This window comes from Musca vetustissima, unplaced genomic scaffold (genome assembly GCF_032173495.1).
Source record: "Musca vetustissima isolate MV318-11 ecotype Yass unplaced genomic scaffold, APGP_CSIRO_Mvet_v1 utg25787, whole genome shotgun sequence".
Lineage (NCBI taxonomy): Eukaryota > Metazoa > Arthropoda > Insecta > Diptera > Muscidae > Musca > Musca vetustissima.
The window spans coordinates 2,263-19,912 of record NW_026873112.1 but is presented as its reverse complement, the minus strand read 5'-3'; the positions used below and the strand labels follow the sequence as shown (position 1 = coordinate 19,912).

The following is a 17,650-nucleotide window of genomic DNA, read 5'->3' as shown; positions in this document are numbered from 1 at the left end:
TCATTCAAATTTGAAAAAGTACATTAAAACATTTATAATTAGTACAAATTTTTTCATGTTCAGGAATAGGTAATTTCTGCAAACATAACCTTCAAAATAATAGACCAAATTGTACGCTTTCACATATCCATGCAACAATTATTTCCTCATGTAAATGCCGTCCTTAAATCCACCTTAACTAGTTTTGCTGTACTTCGAAGACAATTTATCGTTTGAGGTAAAAGTCGATCTAAGTATCCCTAACCCGGCGCCGGCTTGTTTCTTGCTTCTCGTTTAAACACAAAAAAAGAAATTGCCGATTTTCTGTGCAAATACACGAGTGAAGACGCGTGAATACCAGCCAACCTTAACTAAAATTAATCCAAAAGAATCCACAAAATCACAATGTCTGATGAATCATTCTATGGTAAATATTTGAAAATAGATTTTGGCCAATAAAATGGTATAAGTATTGGTAAAATTGATGGCGAATTTTCCATGTTATAAAGCATGCAAAAAATGGCGGTCATCTCGAGATTTTTCCATCAATTTCCAAAACTTGTTATATATGTTTTTCAATATTATGTGATTAAGAATAATTAAAATCCCCCCTTTTTTATAGGTGTCACTTTGAGCGGTGAAGGCAGCAAAGTTGAATGGGAAGTTTTGTCCAACGATGAAGATTTCCCCCGCGGTCAAAAATTAATCATCAGACAAATTCTTTTAGGTGCTGAAGCCAAAGAGGGTGAATTCAATGTTGTCGAGGTAAGCAAGCAAGCTAGACTTAGTTACATTTTCGGCGAAACGGGACAATGTTCCCGGACCAACCTTGACTAGATTTTTCGTTTGCTTTGCAAAGAATCCCCCCAAAAAACATGGTTAGGTTTACCTTACATGTTAAGAGTTGGTAATTTTTTCGATTGCATTTTCTTCTGTATATATTCTGTGTGTGTGTACCATCATTATTTAAAACACATGCCTGTACAAATGTACTGTAGGGCAGCAATAGCAACAACAATGTCGACGACAGAAAAAGCGTCATTAATATGTCTTCTCTATATCACTTTACTACCACCACCAACACCACCACTACTACCCATTTGAGGTTTGTTGCCGGTCGGTTTTCCGGCAGGAAGAAGGTAAACCGGGGAAATGATACATAAAATAAAAATTAGGAATATTAGTAATATATATATAGGATTAAAAATCACAATATAGTTTATTCATATATATATATATATATATATATAACAATGATTGGAGGGGTCCATCAATTATACATGTGCATAGTTCAAGGTCGCCGCTTAGATTACAGTGTTTAAAAATTATTTGTATACAAATTATTACGTGATATGACTGATTTACATGTCAACGAACCACCGCAGCATTCCCATAACCTAATTAAACGAATTTTAATTCTCAAGAGCCATCCGCTATGTTCTTGGATTTAAGGACAATAGGGAAAGCAAAATAAAGAATGAAAGTAAAACAATTTATAGCTATAGACTTAGATTTTCAGGCGCGTCGGACTTTTTCGCAATTTGAAAGACCATATTCGGCAATGTTGTCTTCCACTTGATTTTTCCATCTTATTCGTTGGCCAACACTAACCTTCTCCGAATTTAAAAACTGATGTCATTAGTTTTATTTATGGCAGTACCAAGATATATAAAATCTTTGACTACCTCAAGTTCTCAAGTTCCACAGTTGGTCCCAGTATATTGGACGTCTTGTACGCCGTTTACTGCCAGACCCACTTTGGCAGACTCCTTCCCAATTTGTTCAAAGGTGGCTGTTACAGCTCTCAATGTTCGACCCATTATGTCGATGTCGTCGGCGTAGGCGAGTAACATATGCTGTTTGGTGTACAGAGTGCCATTTCTGTTCACATTTGCATCTCGTATGACCTTTTCCAGCAGGGTGTTGAACAGGTCACACGACAAACTGTCACCTTGTCAGAATCCTCGTTCGATATTGAAGGGCTCCGAGAGGTCCTTTCCAACTTTAACTGCTGACATTGTACCCGTTAAAGTTATCCTTAATTTTGCAGGAATGCCAAACGCAGGCATGGCTTTAAACGCCTCTGAACGGATAGGGCTGTCGAATGCGGCTTTATAGTCGACGAATAGGTGGAATGTGTCAATGTGTTTTTCGTGTTTTTTTAAGTGGGCGGCAAGCCTTCGTTGATTTCCGTGGCCAAAAATCCAAATATCGCAAAATCAAAATGGAAGTACTGCAAGGCGGTGTCCAATCTCCCATTTTGTTCAACATGTATCTTGCGAAACTCCTCATTTCTCCTCCAGAAGTTTCAGTGGTGTCGTACGCCGTTGACTGTACGATTATTTTGTCCGGCGTTAACATTGACGACGTAAGTGTAAAATTTTCAACTATTTTGCCACTATCACCAACTTCTTCTGGAGCGCAATGTAAAATTATGCACTGCCAAGTATACCGTGTGTCTTTTCACTTTCTGGACGCGAGAAGTCACTTTATAGCTTGACATTTCCATTGAAGGTAGGCGCATCCCCACCTTCCATAATCGGAAAATACTTGAGGTGGTCTTCGATAACCTCCTTCAATTCTCCCATTCTACCTACATCAATCAGAAGGTGAAAAATATAAATAAAGTTCTGAAAGCTTTGGCTGACACCTTCCGGGGGAAAAGATAAAAAAACGTTGGTAAAAACTTGTTAGACCATAGGTTGTTCCATCTTTAATTATGCTGCCCCAGTCTGGACTTCTTTTCTTAGCGGCACACACAATGGAGATCCTTGCAAACAACACAAAATAATGCACTGCGAATTGCAACCGACTGTGTCCAGATGATGAGCGTCGTTCACCTACATGAGGAGACCATGATGCTGTCAGTCAAGTAACATGTGTTGTTGACTAGATAGTTCCCGCTAGCATGTTATCTGCCGTGTCATCCCAACCATTACACAGCGATGGCAGATTCACCTCCGCGACACATCCATCAGGACTAAAGGCGCTATCGTGATGGTATCCAAGACGTCATTCCTTCGAACGTCAACTACTTATCGATTACAACAATGTTCTCAATTCGTATCGAGAGTGAACATTTTTCAACTAAATTGACTGTAATCATTGGGTAGAAATCCCTATATTTTTTATATATTGGCTCATGTTTAAGGAAAGAAATTTCTGTAAAGATCTATATTCCAGCCTGAATGTAGTTTGGTATTGTCTTTTCTCCTGTCAGCAATTAACCATGACATAGCCACCTTATAGATGTCCCAAAAGATTTGTGGTGTATTGAATTGTTACCTGTCTAACGGTGAAGGGTATAATAAGTTCGGCCTAACTTGACGACGTTTTTACTAGCTTTATTAATATACAGTTAAAATAATGGTGGCGCCAAATTACTGAAACATAGGTATCAATTTCCACGAAAAATATTGTTTACTGTTTTTTTGTGTGTGTTTCAAATACTGTCTATCAATTGCAAAAATAGACGTTTCTATTTAAACTAATTTTTGTACTTGATAATAGGCAATTGTGAAGATAATCAGAAAAGTACATTTTTGTTGTCATTGCCACTAACGTGTGTTTTGAAGTACATCATTAAATTTGAACATTACTACTTGTTGTCACATGTTTCTCAAAAATGTGGCGTTATTACGTCATGACAGCTGTGATTTTTTTGTAACCAAATAAATTAAGAATAACAACAAATAAAGGACTATCTAAAAACATTAAAACAATTGTCTATGTGATTACAAATCATAATGGAAATCGAACAAAAAACACACATATTACACTTTTAATTGACAAGTGGCTGTGATAAATAATGTTCTATAGTTTGTTGATGATATATATTTAAAGATTAGATATTTATAAACAATATACAAAATCATATTTTTTATTTTATTGGTTCATTTTTTATAATTTGTATTATTTAAATTATGTCTTGTTATTTTTCAATTTAAATTTATTGTCGTTGTTGCTTAATATTGTTTTTATATTATATTTATATTTTAATTAAAATAATTCTGGTTTTATTAATATAATTTATTAAAAAAAATAATATATATTTTAAAAGCTTCTTTATCTCACTACCTTGAATTTTCTAATAAAAGTTTATTTTAAATGTTCATTAGTTTTTTAGTTAAATTATTCTATTGTGTTTTTAACGATTATAAAAATCCTTGTTTACAGGCAATTTGTTTTTCATGCTGATTTGATTATGGTATGAGAAAAATTTCTCGGTCTATCTATATATATTTTAAAAGCATTTTTCTAGAGTATTGGAATTTTGAAACCTATCTATGAGCGCGGAATTAAAAAATATATATTTTTATGGTTCTTGAATGGTAGCTCATAGAGCGTAGAGGTATAGAGCTTTGGAAATGTTCACATACATTGCTACTTCTCCTAGGATGATTGGTATTGAAACTGTGACGTTATTATATTCTATACTTTGGGCAGGTTTTTCCAACGAGTTTTTTGATATTTGTTATAGTTTATGTTTAAATATTCCTTTCATTATCCCTTCATTTTTTTCATAACATATATTTTCAAGGTCTGTCTACACACGTGTATTTTATATTTTTGAAGGTCCTCCATTACACTTAATTTTTATTTCAATTAATAAAACTTTTTATTATTTTAAGGTCCTCTTAATTACATTTATTTTTTTTTTAATTAATGAAACTTATAAAAATATTTAATAATTTAAAATCGTTTTATTTTTAATTTATTTATTTGTTATTATAACATACTTTGTTGTTAACAGTCTTTTTCTTTTTGTCGTTTTTTTTACATAACAATAACAACATGATTGAAGGAACATTTTAAACAATGTGTGCTACTTACATACATAAATATATATACACAAAATACAACATATTAACATTACATGAAAACTAAAAAAAGGATAGAAGAAAATGGGGTAGGAGGAAAAACAAAACTGTAACAATGTGTGTGTGCTAGTTGGTCAACAACTACAACAATACACTTAAATTTATAAAATTTAAATTTATAAATCTTCATTGGCATTATTTTCCAATTGTAACATCGTTGTTTGTTGTTCTTCTTGTTGCTTAACGTCCGCCACAACATCCTCTAGTGATTTACTAAATTTAAACATTGTACGTTCTTTCGGGTGTAGACGGCAAACCACACCGGCAGCCTCATAATTCCAATTCCAGCAAATTAACTGGCAGCCCAACATTCCCAGATCTTCTTTGAGAGAGATAATGTTCTAGGAAGAGGGAAAGAGAGGATAAAATTTAAATAATTAATGCATCATGATGTCTATGACTTACCATGGCCACTGTGGAATCAATATTAGTAATTTCATCACCCTTGACAATAACCATTTTAACAACACCATCTCCTTGTGTGGCAACAAATTTAATCAATTTCGATTTCAAATATTCGGCCGATGAATAGCATAGATTTTCCTTAACCTGTACAATGCCCACTGCCAAACCATTGATCTTCTCCAAATCAATTTGAATTTGTGGCCTTGCACTTTTGTACAAAATAAACACGGCATTGACAGCAATACCACAAACCATACCATATTCCAAACTCCAGAAGAGACATACAGCGGAGGTAACCGCCAGTGGGATTACATCGATTTCTAGAATAAAAATGATATGTTAATTTTCATTTTTAAATATTTCTTTTCTTCAAGCTTCTTACTTTTAGATTTCCAAATCTCAATAATGCGTTCATATTCCACCATAAATATCATGGCCGATATAATAATGGCAGATAGTGTGGCCTTGGGAATATATGAAAATGTTGTTGTCAAAAAGGCCAAAGCCAATAGGACCAAGGCACCGGTGAAGGCACCACCCATTGTGGTCTTTACACCACTTGAATGATTGATGGAAGTACGGGTGAAGGAACCCGTAATGGGCATAGATGAAAAGAAGCTACTCAAAATATTAGACAGGCCCAAGGCAATCATTTCCTGGGAGGCATCAACAATTTTTCCTTTGGCTGTAAGAAAAAATTTAAAGAAAGAAATAGTTGAAGTTTAGACATAGAAAGTTCCAGTCCGCCGATGATAAGGAAAATGTCCTTCGAATCGTACTAATTCGGGGGTCTAACTACCAAACTCCCTTGACATTAGTTTATATTTCGTAAGTCTATTTCAGTTCTAGTTCTTACATAATTTAATAATTTCTCTTTATATTTATACTTACAAAACGCCTTGGCAATGGCGATACTTTCCAATATCGATATCAGTGGTATCGATGCCAATGATGCACCCAACTCGCCAATCATTTCACCAAATCCCACTGTTGTACCATTCGTTGTCACACTGAAGGGGGGTAATTTAAATTCGGGAATACCTTGGGTTATCTCACCACTGGCCGCAAATGGCAGTTTACCATCTTTTTTTAAACAAAAACACAGCACAATGCCAATAATGACAGCGAAGGCGTTACGCGATAGAGAAATATATTTTGAGAGGGTTTTCATGGAACATGGCAGATCTTTGACTTTCTGGAAGGAGGGTAACAAATTATAAATAAATAATATTTATCATTTAATAAAAAATTATCAATTAATTATCGGTTGATAATCGTTGCGAAACCCCCCAAAATACGAAATTCCGGAGGTACCATTATATTTTGGGGCTACCCTTAAAAGTGCTCCAAGATCGATAATTTTTGGTAGACAGAAAAGGTTCCCCCAACCGCCAAATTCCCAAATTTGGCGGGTGGGCACTATCCCAAACATTGGACCAATATTGATAATTTTTGATAATATTTCACACACACACTTACCCTCATCAGCAACAGCACCACCAAAGTAATCACACCCAATAGAGAATCATTTAGTTTTGCCTCACCAATGTGGGTAAAGAAATTTTCCCATGATTCCAAAAATTCATTTGAGGGACCTGCAAATTTTTTCCGTAACAAATAAATTTTAAATTAATTAAAAAAATATCGCTTGACTTACTTTTAATGCCAAATAAATTATTAATTTGACCACTGGCTATCGTAATGGCAGCTGCTGTTGTAAAACCCGTCGTAACCGGTACCGAAATAAATCTCACCAAAACACCAAGATTTAAAATACCCAATAGTAAAATAATACAACCAGAAATGAAGCAAAGCAGGACAGCATAATCAGCACTGCCGGTGACATGGGTTTGCACCATCAAGGCCATAATGGCTGTGGGGCCTGTGGGAAGCATTTTTTATTCTTAAATATTTGTTTTTTTAATAGATTTTTTTTTCTACTCACCCACTGTAATATCCTTACAGGTACCAAAGACAATATAAACAAAACATCCCATAAATGCCGAATATAAACCATATTGTGTTGGTAATCCCGCCACCGAGGCATAAGCTATCGCCTGTGGTATGGTTGTAAGACCCACGGTCAAACCCGCCACAAAATCCGCTATCAAAAAATTAAATGTATATTTTGGCAACCAATCTAAAATTGGTAGGAACTTTTTCACCGTCGCTGTTGAGCAACATTGTTTGCTGCGATTTTTTGCAATACGTCCAATGTTTGGAAGGTTTTCATGATATAGTTTTGCTGCGAGTGTGAATGAATGAATACAAACGAAATAAGATTATTAATAATAGGAAAAATTAGGGTATTAATTAAAAATTAATTATAGAATTTACACATGAGTTGAATATTTTTGTTTTTTTTTTATTAATAATTATTTTATTTCATTTTTTTTTGCCTATCAAATGACGATGATTAAAAATAAATATTTACATATCCCCGCAACGATGATTGATCTGAATTTTCTTATCACCATATAATGTAAGCTGCCTTAATTTCAAATAACTCCATTCTTTGGTGTAGGTTTTTAGAAATTTAGTTTTTCTTTATTTTTAACCTCTTATTCTTATTATTTTTTGGTTCAAGTCATTGTCCCCTTTTTTACATATTCATACATATTTGTATATTGCGCTGTTTTTTTCTTCACCCCACAAATTCCCATATATAACAGAAGGTTCATTGAGTTTTTCCCCTGCTACAACATGTGTATGACCGCATAACCTCACTTCTTGTTTTGTTTGTTTTTGATAATACAAAATACATACATACTGTTTTTGGTAAATATTTGTTATAAACTAATAATAGGAAGTAGCTATGGCATATTAAATACTTGATGATTTGGGTTTTAGGAGTGAGGTATTACATCTTTTATTTTTGTGATAGATAAGGGGCAGTGGGATATTTTAAAAGAAACAGTCAGTTATGGAAAGCGGGTCATTTTGATGATATTTTAAGTACCAACCAATTTGGTAAAAAACATGCCCGTCCTCCCCAAAATAACGAAATTCGGAAGGTATTCTTATATGGAGACTATCCTAAAAAGTGGACCAATTTTGATAATATTGGGTAGAAAGATTTACTAACCAACGAGAGTACAAAATACCAAATTATAGGCAATTCGATTAATAATCGTTGCCAAACTCCCCGAAATAACGAAATTCGGAAGGTACCCCTAAAAAGTGAACCAATTTTGTGATAAAATTTGGTAGGAAGATTTACTAAATAACGAGAACTCAGAATACCAAATTAGAGAAAATTCGGTTGAAACCCGTGTCATCCTCCCCAAAATAACGAAATTCGGAATGCAACTTTATATGGGGACTACTCTAAAAAATTAACCAATATCGATGAATTTTGGTATGAAGATTTCCTATGCAATCAGAACCGAAAATACCAAATTATAACCAATTTGGTTGAAAAAAGTGTCTGTCCTCCCCGAAATAACGAAATTCGGGAAGTACCTTTATATGGGGATTACCATAAAAAGTGAACCAATATCGATTATTTTTGGTAGAAAAATTTACTAACCACCGAGAACCCAAAATGTGGTTAAAAAAGTTCCTGTCCTTCGCAAAATTACGAAATTCAGGAGGTACCTTTATATGGGGGCTTTCCTAAAAAGTGGACTAAAATCGATCATTAAAATTAATTTTTTTTAAATTATTTCTTCTAGGTTTATCGAGTGTAGATTTGTTTAAGAAATATTTTTTCTAGGTGTCTACCAAAAGGGTAGATTTTTAATAGATTTTTTAAATTTTTATCCATTTAAATAATTTTCAATTAAATTTAAATTTTTCTCCTGAAGTGTATTTTTGTTTTACTTTTCTTATTTTAAGCTTTTAAATTTGGTTTTGTCACATTGTTGTTGTTGTAAAGCGCGTTAATTGTTTTGTCAAATAATGAGATGCACTCAAAATAATACACGCACACGTTACGCTTATTATCACTACCGGCAGACTTGTGGCATTTCTTATTCAAAAAAGAGTGCTGATTGTGCTGATGCGATGTTGTCGTCAGAGTTGACAACAGGTTTCAGTTTTAATTTTTTTTTACATTTCACTTGGAATATGGAAAACAAAAATGCTAACAACGAAATTTCTTCTCACTTGCGGTCTGTCAAAGGTTATCACTTTGAAATCAAAACAAAATTAAAATCACACAAATATTTTTTTTATTAAATTCATGATTAGTCTTCCTTCCGGCTATCCATTAAAAGGCGGCATGACATTGTGGCCCTGAGAACTACTATTTGAAAATATTTTACAAATTATTTCAATAATTAAAACTAACATGCAGCACACTATTTACAATTCAAATCGCATTTTTATGCCGCCGACCCCTCTATGTAAGCTCCAACCACTTGTTGTTGTGTGGGTTTGTTTTAATATTTCACATGATTATTACAAAAAGATTTAGATTTAATTTGTACGCGAAATTAAAACACAATTATTTTTTTTTTAATTTTAAATATAACAACTTATTAAAAATTATTTAATTTTTTTGCACACCTTCAATATCATCTGCCATTTTATTATTTTGATATAGAAAACAATCTTTTTCGTCCAGTTTGAAAACTGTGTGAAAACTCTCAGAGCAGTCCAGACCGACCGTAAACTTCTGCGTTGCGTTCTGTAACGCTTTAAAAAAACGAATGAATGAATAAATTTTCTGGTGATCCGTTGTCACTTTCGGTCTGGTGGCTATCTCTGTGACTGGTTGATTGGTTGGGGGAAGTAATGTTGCTGCTTATGTTGTTACTTTTTTTGTGTTTAGAGTTAACGTGTGCCACCGGACATTTGATTGCCTGCCTGGCCTAGCTGGAGAATATATAGATTACCACAACACAACACAACAAAACAATTCATTTTCTTAAGAGCAATCACTGATATCTTTTCGACAAGCCCACAAGTCGTCAAATCACCTATATAGTCTTGGCTCTCTCGATCCTCCATTATCACAATGTTCATCAAGCTCTGTAGGAAACGTCACTTTATTTTTTTTTGATAGCAACATTTGTTTGTTATTATTGTTGTGGTGTTATAATTTTTTGACTTCTGCAATTGATCAATAATTGCTGTCTTATTTTTTTTGTTTCTTAGTAATGAATGATAAGAATTGATTATTGGTACGAATTTTTATATTCACAGTTTATATGATGATTAGTCGGCGCCAACAGGCAGGTCTGTGTTAAGTGAATTTCGGCAAGTGGAAAATTTTTGAAAGACCAAAATCTATCCTCGTGGGAAAAATAAAATAATTTATGATATAAATAAGCACCAAGAGATCGTGGATTTATAAATGATATTTTTGAAGGCAAAAAATGTTTTTGAATGATGCGAAGATTTCTTTAATTTTTTGAGGTTATAAATATCGATTTCTCGATTTTTTAGGAATATTTTTATTAGGAACTTAGAGCGTCGATTGTGTTACAGAATTTGGAAGGACTTTCAAATAGGGTATTTTTTAAGGATATATTTTGGAAGGATGTTTTAATGATATTTAGATAAACTATTACAGAGTCGATTTTTCAAGGCCTACTATATAGCTTGAGTTGTTAAAGACTCTGTCAGTCCTCGTAAAAAACATGTTTTGCTAAACAATATTTTTTAAAGGTTTTTATTTCAATTTTTTTTAAGTTTTTTTTAATATTTTTTTAAATAATTTTTTTAAGTGTATTTTTTAAATATTTTTTTTATAAATTTATAAGATTTTTAAAAATATTTATTTAAAGAACAATGAACATGTTTTCTTAAACAATATTTACTAAAGATTTGTTTTTCATATTTTTTAAAGTTTTTTTTTAATATTTTAATTTTGCCAAGGCCCTAACGTGTGGATTTTTATAGAATACTAGCATATGCCTGCAACTTCGTTAGCGAATGTAGGAAATAATTAAACATGTATTAACATATTATTTTATTTTCACAGCAAACTGCATATGTCAGAAAAATCAAATTAAATTTGAGTACCATTTAGTACCAAATGTCATGATTCGAGCTCTAAAGGTTCACCCAAATCCAAATTTTCCATTTAGCATATATTATTTCCCTAAGGTACCCTCTTCAACTATCCAACAAAACTTAATGCATATCCCGATCCTACACCCCCACAATGATTCCAAATTCAAATTTCAAGATTCCAACTCTATTGGTTCACCCACAAATTAAATTGTACCAAATTTAGTACACAGTAGAACGACTTTTCAAAATGTTCTACATACCCCAATCCTACACCCCGATAGTGATTCTAAATTCAAGTTTTAGGATTCTAACTCCATAGGTTCACCCACAATTCAAATTGTACCAAATCTTGTACACAGTAGTACCAATTACAAAACTTCCTATATACCCCAATCCTACACCACCCTAGTTTCAGGATTCTAACTCTATCGGTTCACCCACAATTCAAATTGTACCAAATTTAGTACACAGTAGTACTTATTTCTAAAACCTCCTTCCTACCTCAATCCTACACCCCCACTGTGATCCTTAATCCAAGTTTGAGGATTCCAACACTATCGGCTCACCCACAATTCAAATTGTACCAAATTTAGTACACAGTAGTACGAATTTCCAAAACTTCATACATACCTCAATTCTACACATCCACAGTGATCCTAAATCAACATTTCATGATTTCAACTCTATCGCTTTACCCAAAATTTAAATTGTACCAAATTCTGAAACTTCCTACATATTTCAATCTTATACCTCCGCAGTGATCCTGACTCCAATTTTAATTCTAGCTATATTGGTTCGCCTAAAATTCAAATTGTACCAAATTTAGTACCATTTAGTAGTACCCAAAAGTATTAATTTGTTAAACTGAATCCCGACTCTAATCCTATATTCCTACAACGATTCTAACTCTAAATTTCATTGTTCCAGCTCTATCGGTTCACCCAAATCCAAATTGTACCAATTATAGTACGATTTAGTACTTTTCGTACACATAAGTAAAAATGCTTCAAAACTACGTGCATATCCCAATTCGATGGTAATGTTATTTTCAATTTTGAGGATTCCAGCTCGATTTGTACCTTTAAATCAAATTTGTACCAAATATAGTACCTTCCGTACACATGAGTACACGCTTTCCAAACTCTCCGACTGTCTGGCCGGATTGTGCGCCCAATAACTCTAGAAGAGTATAAGCGATTTCTTCTTTCAAACATTGCACATCGTAATATTTCTTAAAAACTTAAGTACTCTTCAAGCTCCTTCTTATACCTCCTCCACTAAATGGTCAATATTTTGCTTGTAAATTTATTTATATCATATGAACGCGAATTTTTTGATTTGAACTAAACTTTGTACAAGCCAATATTTTAACCATGTATATATAATATTGGAACATGGGACCAATCGGTCCACTCCTCCTAATACCTCGCCCACAAAGAGTCATATCTGTCGACAACACCGACTGACACTTTTTTGCTTGTTAAAGTCCAAAAAGCATGAAATTTGTAAGGTTCCAAGAGTGAATAATATTTCAGACGTTCAACAAATATTTTTTAATGAATAATATTTCAGACGCTCAACAAATATTTTCTTTCAATACCACCACAAATCCTGGATTTTCTAAAAGAATTTTGTTTTTTGGGTCTCAAAGCTTGGAGTTTTTGAAAATATATCAACCCTCTTTTTATTAAATACTATTTCAAGACGCAATAAATGGTAAAATAAAAGTCATTCTTCTGTGGCCCAACTTTTGGCCTTTCCAAAAAGATTATATTTTCAAGATGCATTTTTTTAATATATTATCAATTATTATTATCCAATTCTTTTTTTCAGAGTCTGTGGAGACATATGTTTCCTAATGAAGCTATTTTCAGGATCTATGGATTTGTAGATTTGTCATTTTATCATTTCTTTGCTTCCCATCCAGTTTTACTTATTTACCTTTCACTGTACACAATTCTTCAAGCCAACAAGAATTGAATGTGCATTTACGCCGCGTTCCATTTTCTGTGACATGTTTTTTGTTTTTGGGAAGTTTATACCCGTAAAGCCCAAATAGCGATCACAGGTTTAACTTTTTTCTACACGTGAAGGGGGGAAGGCTTATCTATTTCTTGGCATCGTACAACACAACACCATCCGCCGTTTGTGGTTCATTGTTCAATTGGTTTAAAATGTTGTTTTTTGATGATAATAAAATATTTTCGGGGTTTTTGTTGTTACTGGAATACCAGATATTTTTATGTCATCAATAGGGGTGAATGAAAAAAAAGAATAAAACAAACGGATTTGTTGTTTAATTGTCAATGTACGACGTTGCCGTCGTCGTTTTTTTTTTTTTTTTTGAAGTTCTATAAACCACCAAACAAAAGCAACAAGTCATTATCAATGTTTTAGAACTCGAAAAAACGGTTATTTCACGGAATGGAAAATTACCATTTTTTGGCGAATATTTTCAGATGAAATGGAAATTTTCCATTTCGGTGAATGGAATTTTTTTGGATATTTAAATGATGTAAATATTATTATTCACAAAGGATTTCTATTTAAATCAGTGAATAAAATGGGAGAAAAAATATTGCTTAAAGGGACTAAAAAATAACCTTCAAAATCTTGTATGGAAAATTTGAAAATTGAAATTCAGTAGAAAAATTAAATATATAAAAATATTTTCTTTTGTTCCAAGAATTATTTTTTGGGATTTTTTTTTATTTATTTCAGCTTTTTTTATTAGTGATACATATATAAAGAGCTAGATTTTTTTTTCAATTCATTTTATTGTGGAATTTTGAATTGTACTGATTTCTTAAAAATGATTTGCAATGGAATTTTTCCAAACGGTGGGATTTTATTTATTATAAAAAAAACAACAACCAATAGATTGGCAATTATAAGCAATAGAAAATAAAAATCACCAAAGTTCGATTTTTTATTTGTGCTAATTTCTGAAATCACATTTTACAATTTGTGTTCTTTTTTTTTAAGATATTCTTATTTTTTATATCTCAAAATTCATGGAACTGAGTTGGGTTGGGATATATAACAATATTTACTTCCAAGAATTATATTTTTTGGATTTTTTTCTAATTCAATTTATTATTTTATTCATTTTTACTGTCTCCAAGAAAATTGATACATTTCTATGTAGTGTTTGAATTCCTCGAAAATAATAAAGATTAATCGATATTTGTTGCCAAAATTATATGTTAATGTTTCTTTAACATTTCCCCTATATATTTATTTTAATTGGCCGTGAATTGATTTTTTTCATTTAGAAATAATATTTGTTTTAATTTAAGCATGACTTAATCATTGATGAGCAATACTTACATACTCCTAAAAGTATGCAATATAATTTGTTATAGGCAATCGTGAACGTTTACCCCAAATCTTATTAGAATATTTTTATATTGACTAGTAAAGCCTAGATTTTTTCAAACTCTCTTTTTTATTCGTGTTTTTTTAAAGAATGTTTTTTTTCAGGCGTGGTTTTTTTTAAAGAATATTTTTTCAGGGTCTATACAAGTTGTGGCTTTTTAAAGAATATTTTTCAGGGTCTATACAAGTTGTGGCTTTTTAAAGAATATTTTTTCAGGGCCTATACAAGCCGTGGTTTTTAAAAGAATAATTTTTCAGGGCCTATACAAGGCGTGGTATTTTTTTAAGAATATTTTTTCAGATCTATACAAGGCGTGGCTTTTTATATAAAACAAAAAAGGATTTCTTATGAAAGACAAAAAATTCGTCATACAGAATACCCAAAGGTCTTCTCACAGAATTTCAAAAGGTTTCCCTACATAGAAGACTAAAATGTCATATAGATATATAAAATGGGGCAATCTCCTGTGAATTCGACGTCAACATTTTTGTTTTCGAAATTGTTTTTCCAAAACACATCGCTGTTTGGGCCCCACCTACCAGCCATAATCATAAATTTATATCGTATAAGAGATATATATTTTTTTCAGAATAACCCCTCAAATCAGAAATCTTAAAAAAAATCCACTTAGTCATGCTAATTATTTCTTATAACTCACCTTCTAAACAATTAATAACATTTTTTGTTTTCTTCAAAACAAAACATTTTTTTCCTTTCATTTTTTTCAAAATTGGGGGTATTCTCTATGCTTATCACTGGGCCATAAAACACGTCTAAGGTGATTGGACTCTTCCACTTTAAAAAGAGATTTCCACCATAAAACATCATAAACCCCCTCCAGAGACATATGAAAATGTTTGGATTAGTTATTACCCCTCCCCCCACACACAGCCCCTTCCAAACACTATTTACACATCAAAAGAAAAAAAACTATCACACACCCGAACCAATGGGTATATTATACATCGAGCTGAGAAGTCGGTCGTCTTCTCACCCCCTAAAAATTGTGTTTTGGGGTGACAGTGCAGAAAACACTTGATGTCGACGACGACACAGCGCCTATGTGGATACCTTATCTCTGGAGTACACAAACAAAAAAATGTTGCTGTTCCATATATTTTTGTTTTTGTTGGTGGTGGTTGCTGGTTGTTCACTTGAAAAGCCAATAAATGGCAAATTGTTTTATAATTTTTGTCTGAGGATTTGTTTGCTCTTTTATTGCATCCAATTCATTTTGATTTATATGCGGTACTTTTTTTGCTGATTGTTATCTGCCACTAATAAATAATTTGTATTCGAGATCGATTGCTGAATTTTTTATTAGTTATATTGATTTTCTTTTTCCATTCCATTACAGGTACACACTGTTAAAGACAATTTGAAAATTCCCATTGCCGTTTTGAAAGCTGGTGAAACTCGTGCCGTCAATCCGGATATTGAATTCTATGAAACATCTGCCACCTTCACATTGATCAAGGGCAACGGTCCCGTCTACATTCATGGCCAAAACATTAAAGACGAGGTGGAGGTTGTCGACATGGACGACGATGAGTCGGACGAAGAAGATGACGGTGAGGAGGAAGAGGATGAGGCACAACCCCAAAAGAAGAAGCAAAAAGTAGAGAATAATGCCGATGGCAAAAATGCCAAAAACAAGAAGAAATAAATTCTGATTGGAATACCCTAAACTACCTCCCACTTTGTTCTTTTTTATATATAACGTAACAACAAACATATAGATAACCGATTTATATAAAAAAGATGATAAATATATATATAGAACCAACACACTCCTCTTCCCCAGAAAACAAAATGAGGGTGGGGACAATATCCTATCCCTCCTTTAGTAACACACCACAAATTAAGTAACACTAATTTTAAGTAGAATGTGGATCCAAAGCCAGCTCAAAACTGACCTGACCACCCACTTGTTCCCCCCACTATTCATGGATTTCATATCAAAACCCAAAAGACCATTAAAATTAAATTTAAAAATTCAACATGTGAACATGGTGGGTGGTGAAGTTTGACTTTTTTGGATTCCAGTTTCTTGGTTCCTGGTTTTTAAAAGAAAAACTCTATTTTTTAATGGCTCTATACAAGGCGTGGATTTTTTAAGGAATATTTTTTAATGGCTCTATACAAGGCGTGGATTTTTTAAGGAATATTTTTTAATGGCTCTATACAAGGCGTGGATTTTTTAAGGAATATTTTTTAATGGCTCTATACAAGGCGTGGATTTTTTAAGGAATATTTTTTAATGGCTCTATACAAGGCGTGGATTTTTTAAGGAATATTTTTTAATGGCTCTATATATTTTTTAATTGCTCTATACAAGGCGTGGATTTTTTAAGGAATATTTATACCCTTCAGACAGGGTATTATGTCTTTGTGCATATGTTTGTAACAGGCAAAAGGAAACGAGATAGACACATGGTTCCTTTTGATATGCATAGAACCACTTTTTAAGTCGATTTATGCATGTCCGTCCGTCCGTCCGTCCGTCTGTCCGTCTGTCCGTCTGTCCGTCTGTCTGTCCATGTTAAATTGTAAACAAAGTACAGGTCGCATTTATGATCCGAATTGGATGAAATTTGGCATAGGTCACTTATTCGGCCTAAGGACGAACCCTATTGAAATTGGGAAAAATCGGTTCAGATTTAGATATAGCTCCCATATATATATTTAACCGATTTAATGTAAACGGTCCCTATATATCTTTCGATTTGCACGAAATTTGGTACAGCCTAATCATTTACGTCTAGAATAATGTCTGCCAAGTTTCATGAAAATCGGTCCAGATTTAGATATAGCTCCCATATATAGTTTCGTCCGATTTCATGTAAATGGTGCACCAAAGTCCACATATGTCTTTCGATTTGCACGAAATTTGGTACAGCCTAATCATTTAGGTCTAGAATGATGTCTGCCAAGTTTCATGAAAATCGGTCCAGATTTAGATATAGCTCCCATATATAGTTTCGTCCGATTTCATGTAAATGGTGCACCAAAGTCCACATATATCTTTCGATTTGCACGAAATTTG

At 32.9% G+C, this 17,650-nt stretch overlaps 2 protein-coding genes across 2 annotated transcripts; one reads left to right on the top strand and one right to left on the bottom strand.

Moving 5' to 3' along the window:
• The first annotated feature begins 326 nt into the window (after positions 1-326).
• Positions 327-16,286, top strand: LOC133322929 (nucleoplasmin-like protein). The gene is made up of 3 exons (XM_061531883.1): positions 327-406; positions 602-744; positions 15,962-16,286. The coding sequence occupies exons 1-3, from the start codon at positions 385-387 to the stop codon at positions 16,268-16,270; spliced, it is 474 nt and encodes a 157-aa protein (XP_061387867.1). The 5' UTR covers positions 327-384; the 3' UTR covers positions 16,271-16,286.
• LOC133322950 (sodium-independent sulfate anion transporter) lies at positions 1,399-9,792 on the bottom strand. Its single transcript, XM_061531905.1, has 10 exons — positions 9,774-9,792; positions 7,210-7,509; positions 6,922-7,146; positions 6,744-6,859; positions 6,156-6,459; positions 5,647-5,949; positions 5,265-5,584; positions 4,994-5,200; positions 1,931-1,978; positions 1,399-1,419 (listed from the first exon to the last, which is right to left on the bottom strand). Exons 1-10 carry the CDS (start codon positions 9,790-9,792, stop codon positions 1,399-1,401), a joined length of 1,863 nt encoding a protein of 620 aa, XP_061387889.1.
• Positions 16,287-17,650: the final 1,364 nt, after the last annotated feature.

What these genes read in the sequence shown, in the direction of transcription:
- LOC133322929 (XM_061531883.1), top strand. Translation starts at nt 385, where the DNA reads ATGTCTGATGAATCATTCTATG. An exon ending in GTCTGATGAATCATTCTATG is followed by an intron (nt 407 to 601) that starts GTAAATATTTGA and finishes CCTTTTTTATAG; the next exon opens with GTGTCACTTTGAGCGGTGAA. An exon ending in GTGAATTCAATGTTGTCGAG is followed by an intron (nt 745 to 15,961) that starts GTAAGCAAGCAA and finishes ATTCCATTACAG; the next exon opens with GTACACACTGTTAAAGACAA.
- LOC133322950 (XM_061531905.1), bottom strand. An exon ending in TAATTTATTTGGCATTAAAA is followed by an intron (nt 6,860 to 6,921) that starts GTAAGTCAAGCG and finishes AAAAATTTGCAG; the next exon opens with GTCCCTCAAATGAATTTTTG. An exon ending in TGGTGCTGTTGCTGATGAGG is followed by an intron (nt 6,460 to 6,743) that starts GTAAGTGTGTGT and finishes CCCTCCTTCCAG; the next exon opens with AAAGTCAAAGATCTGCCATG.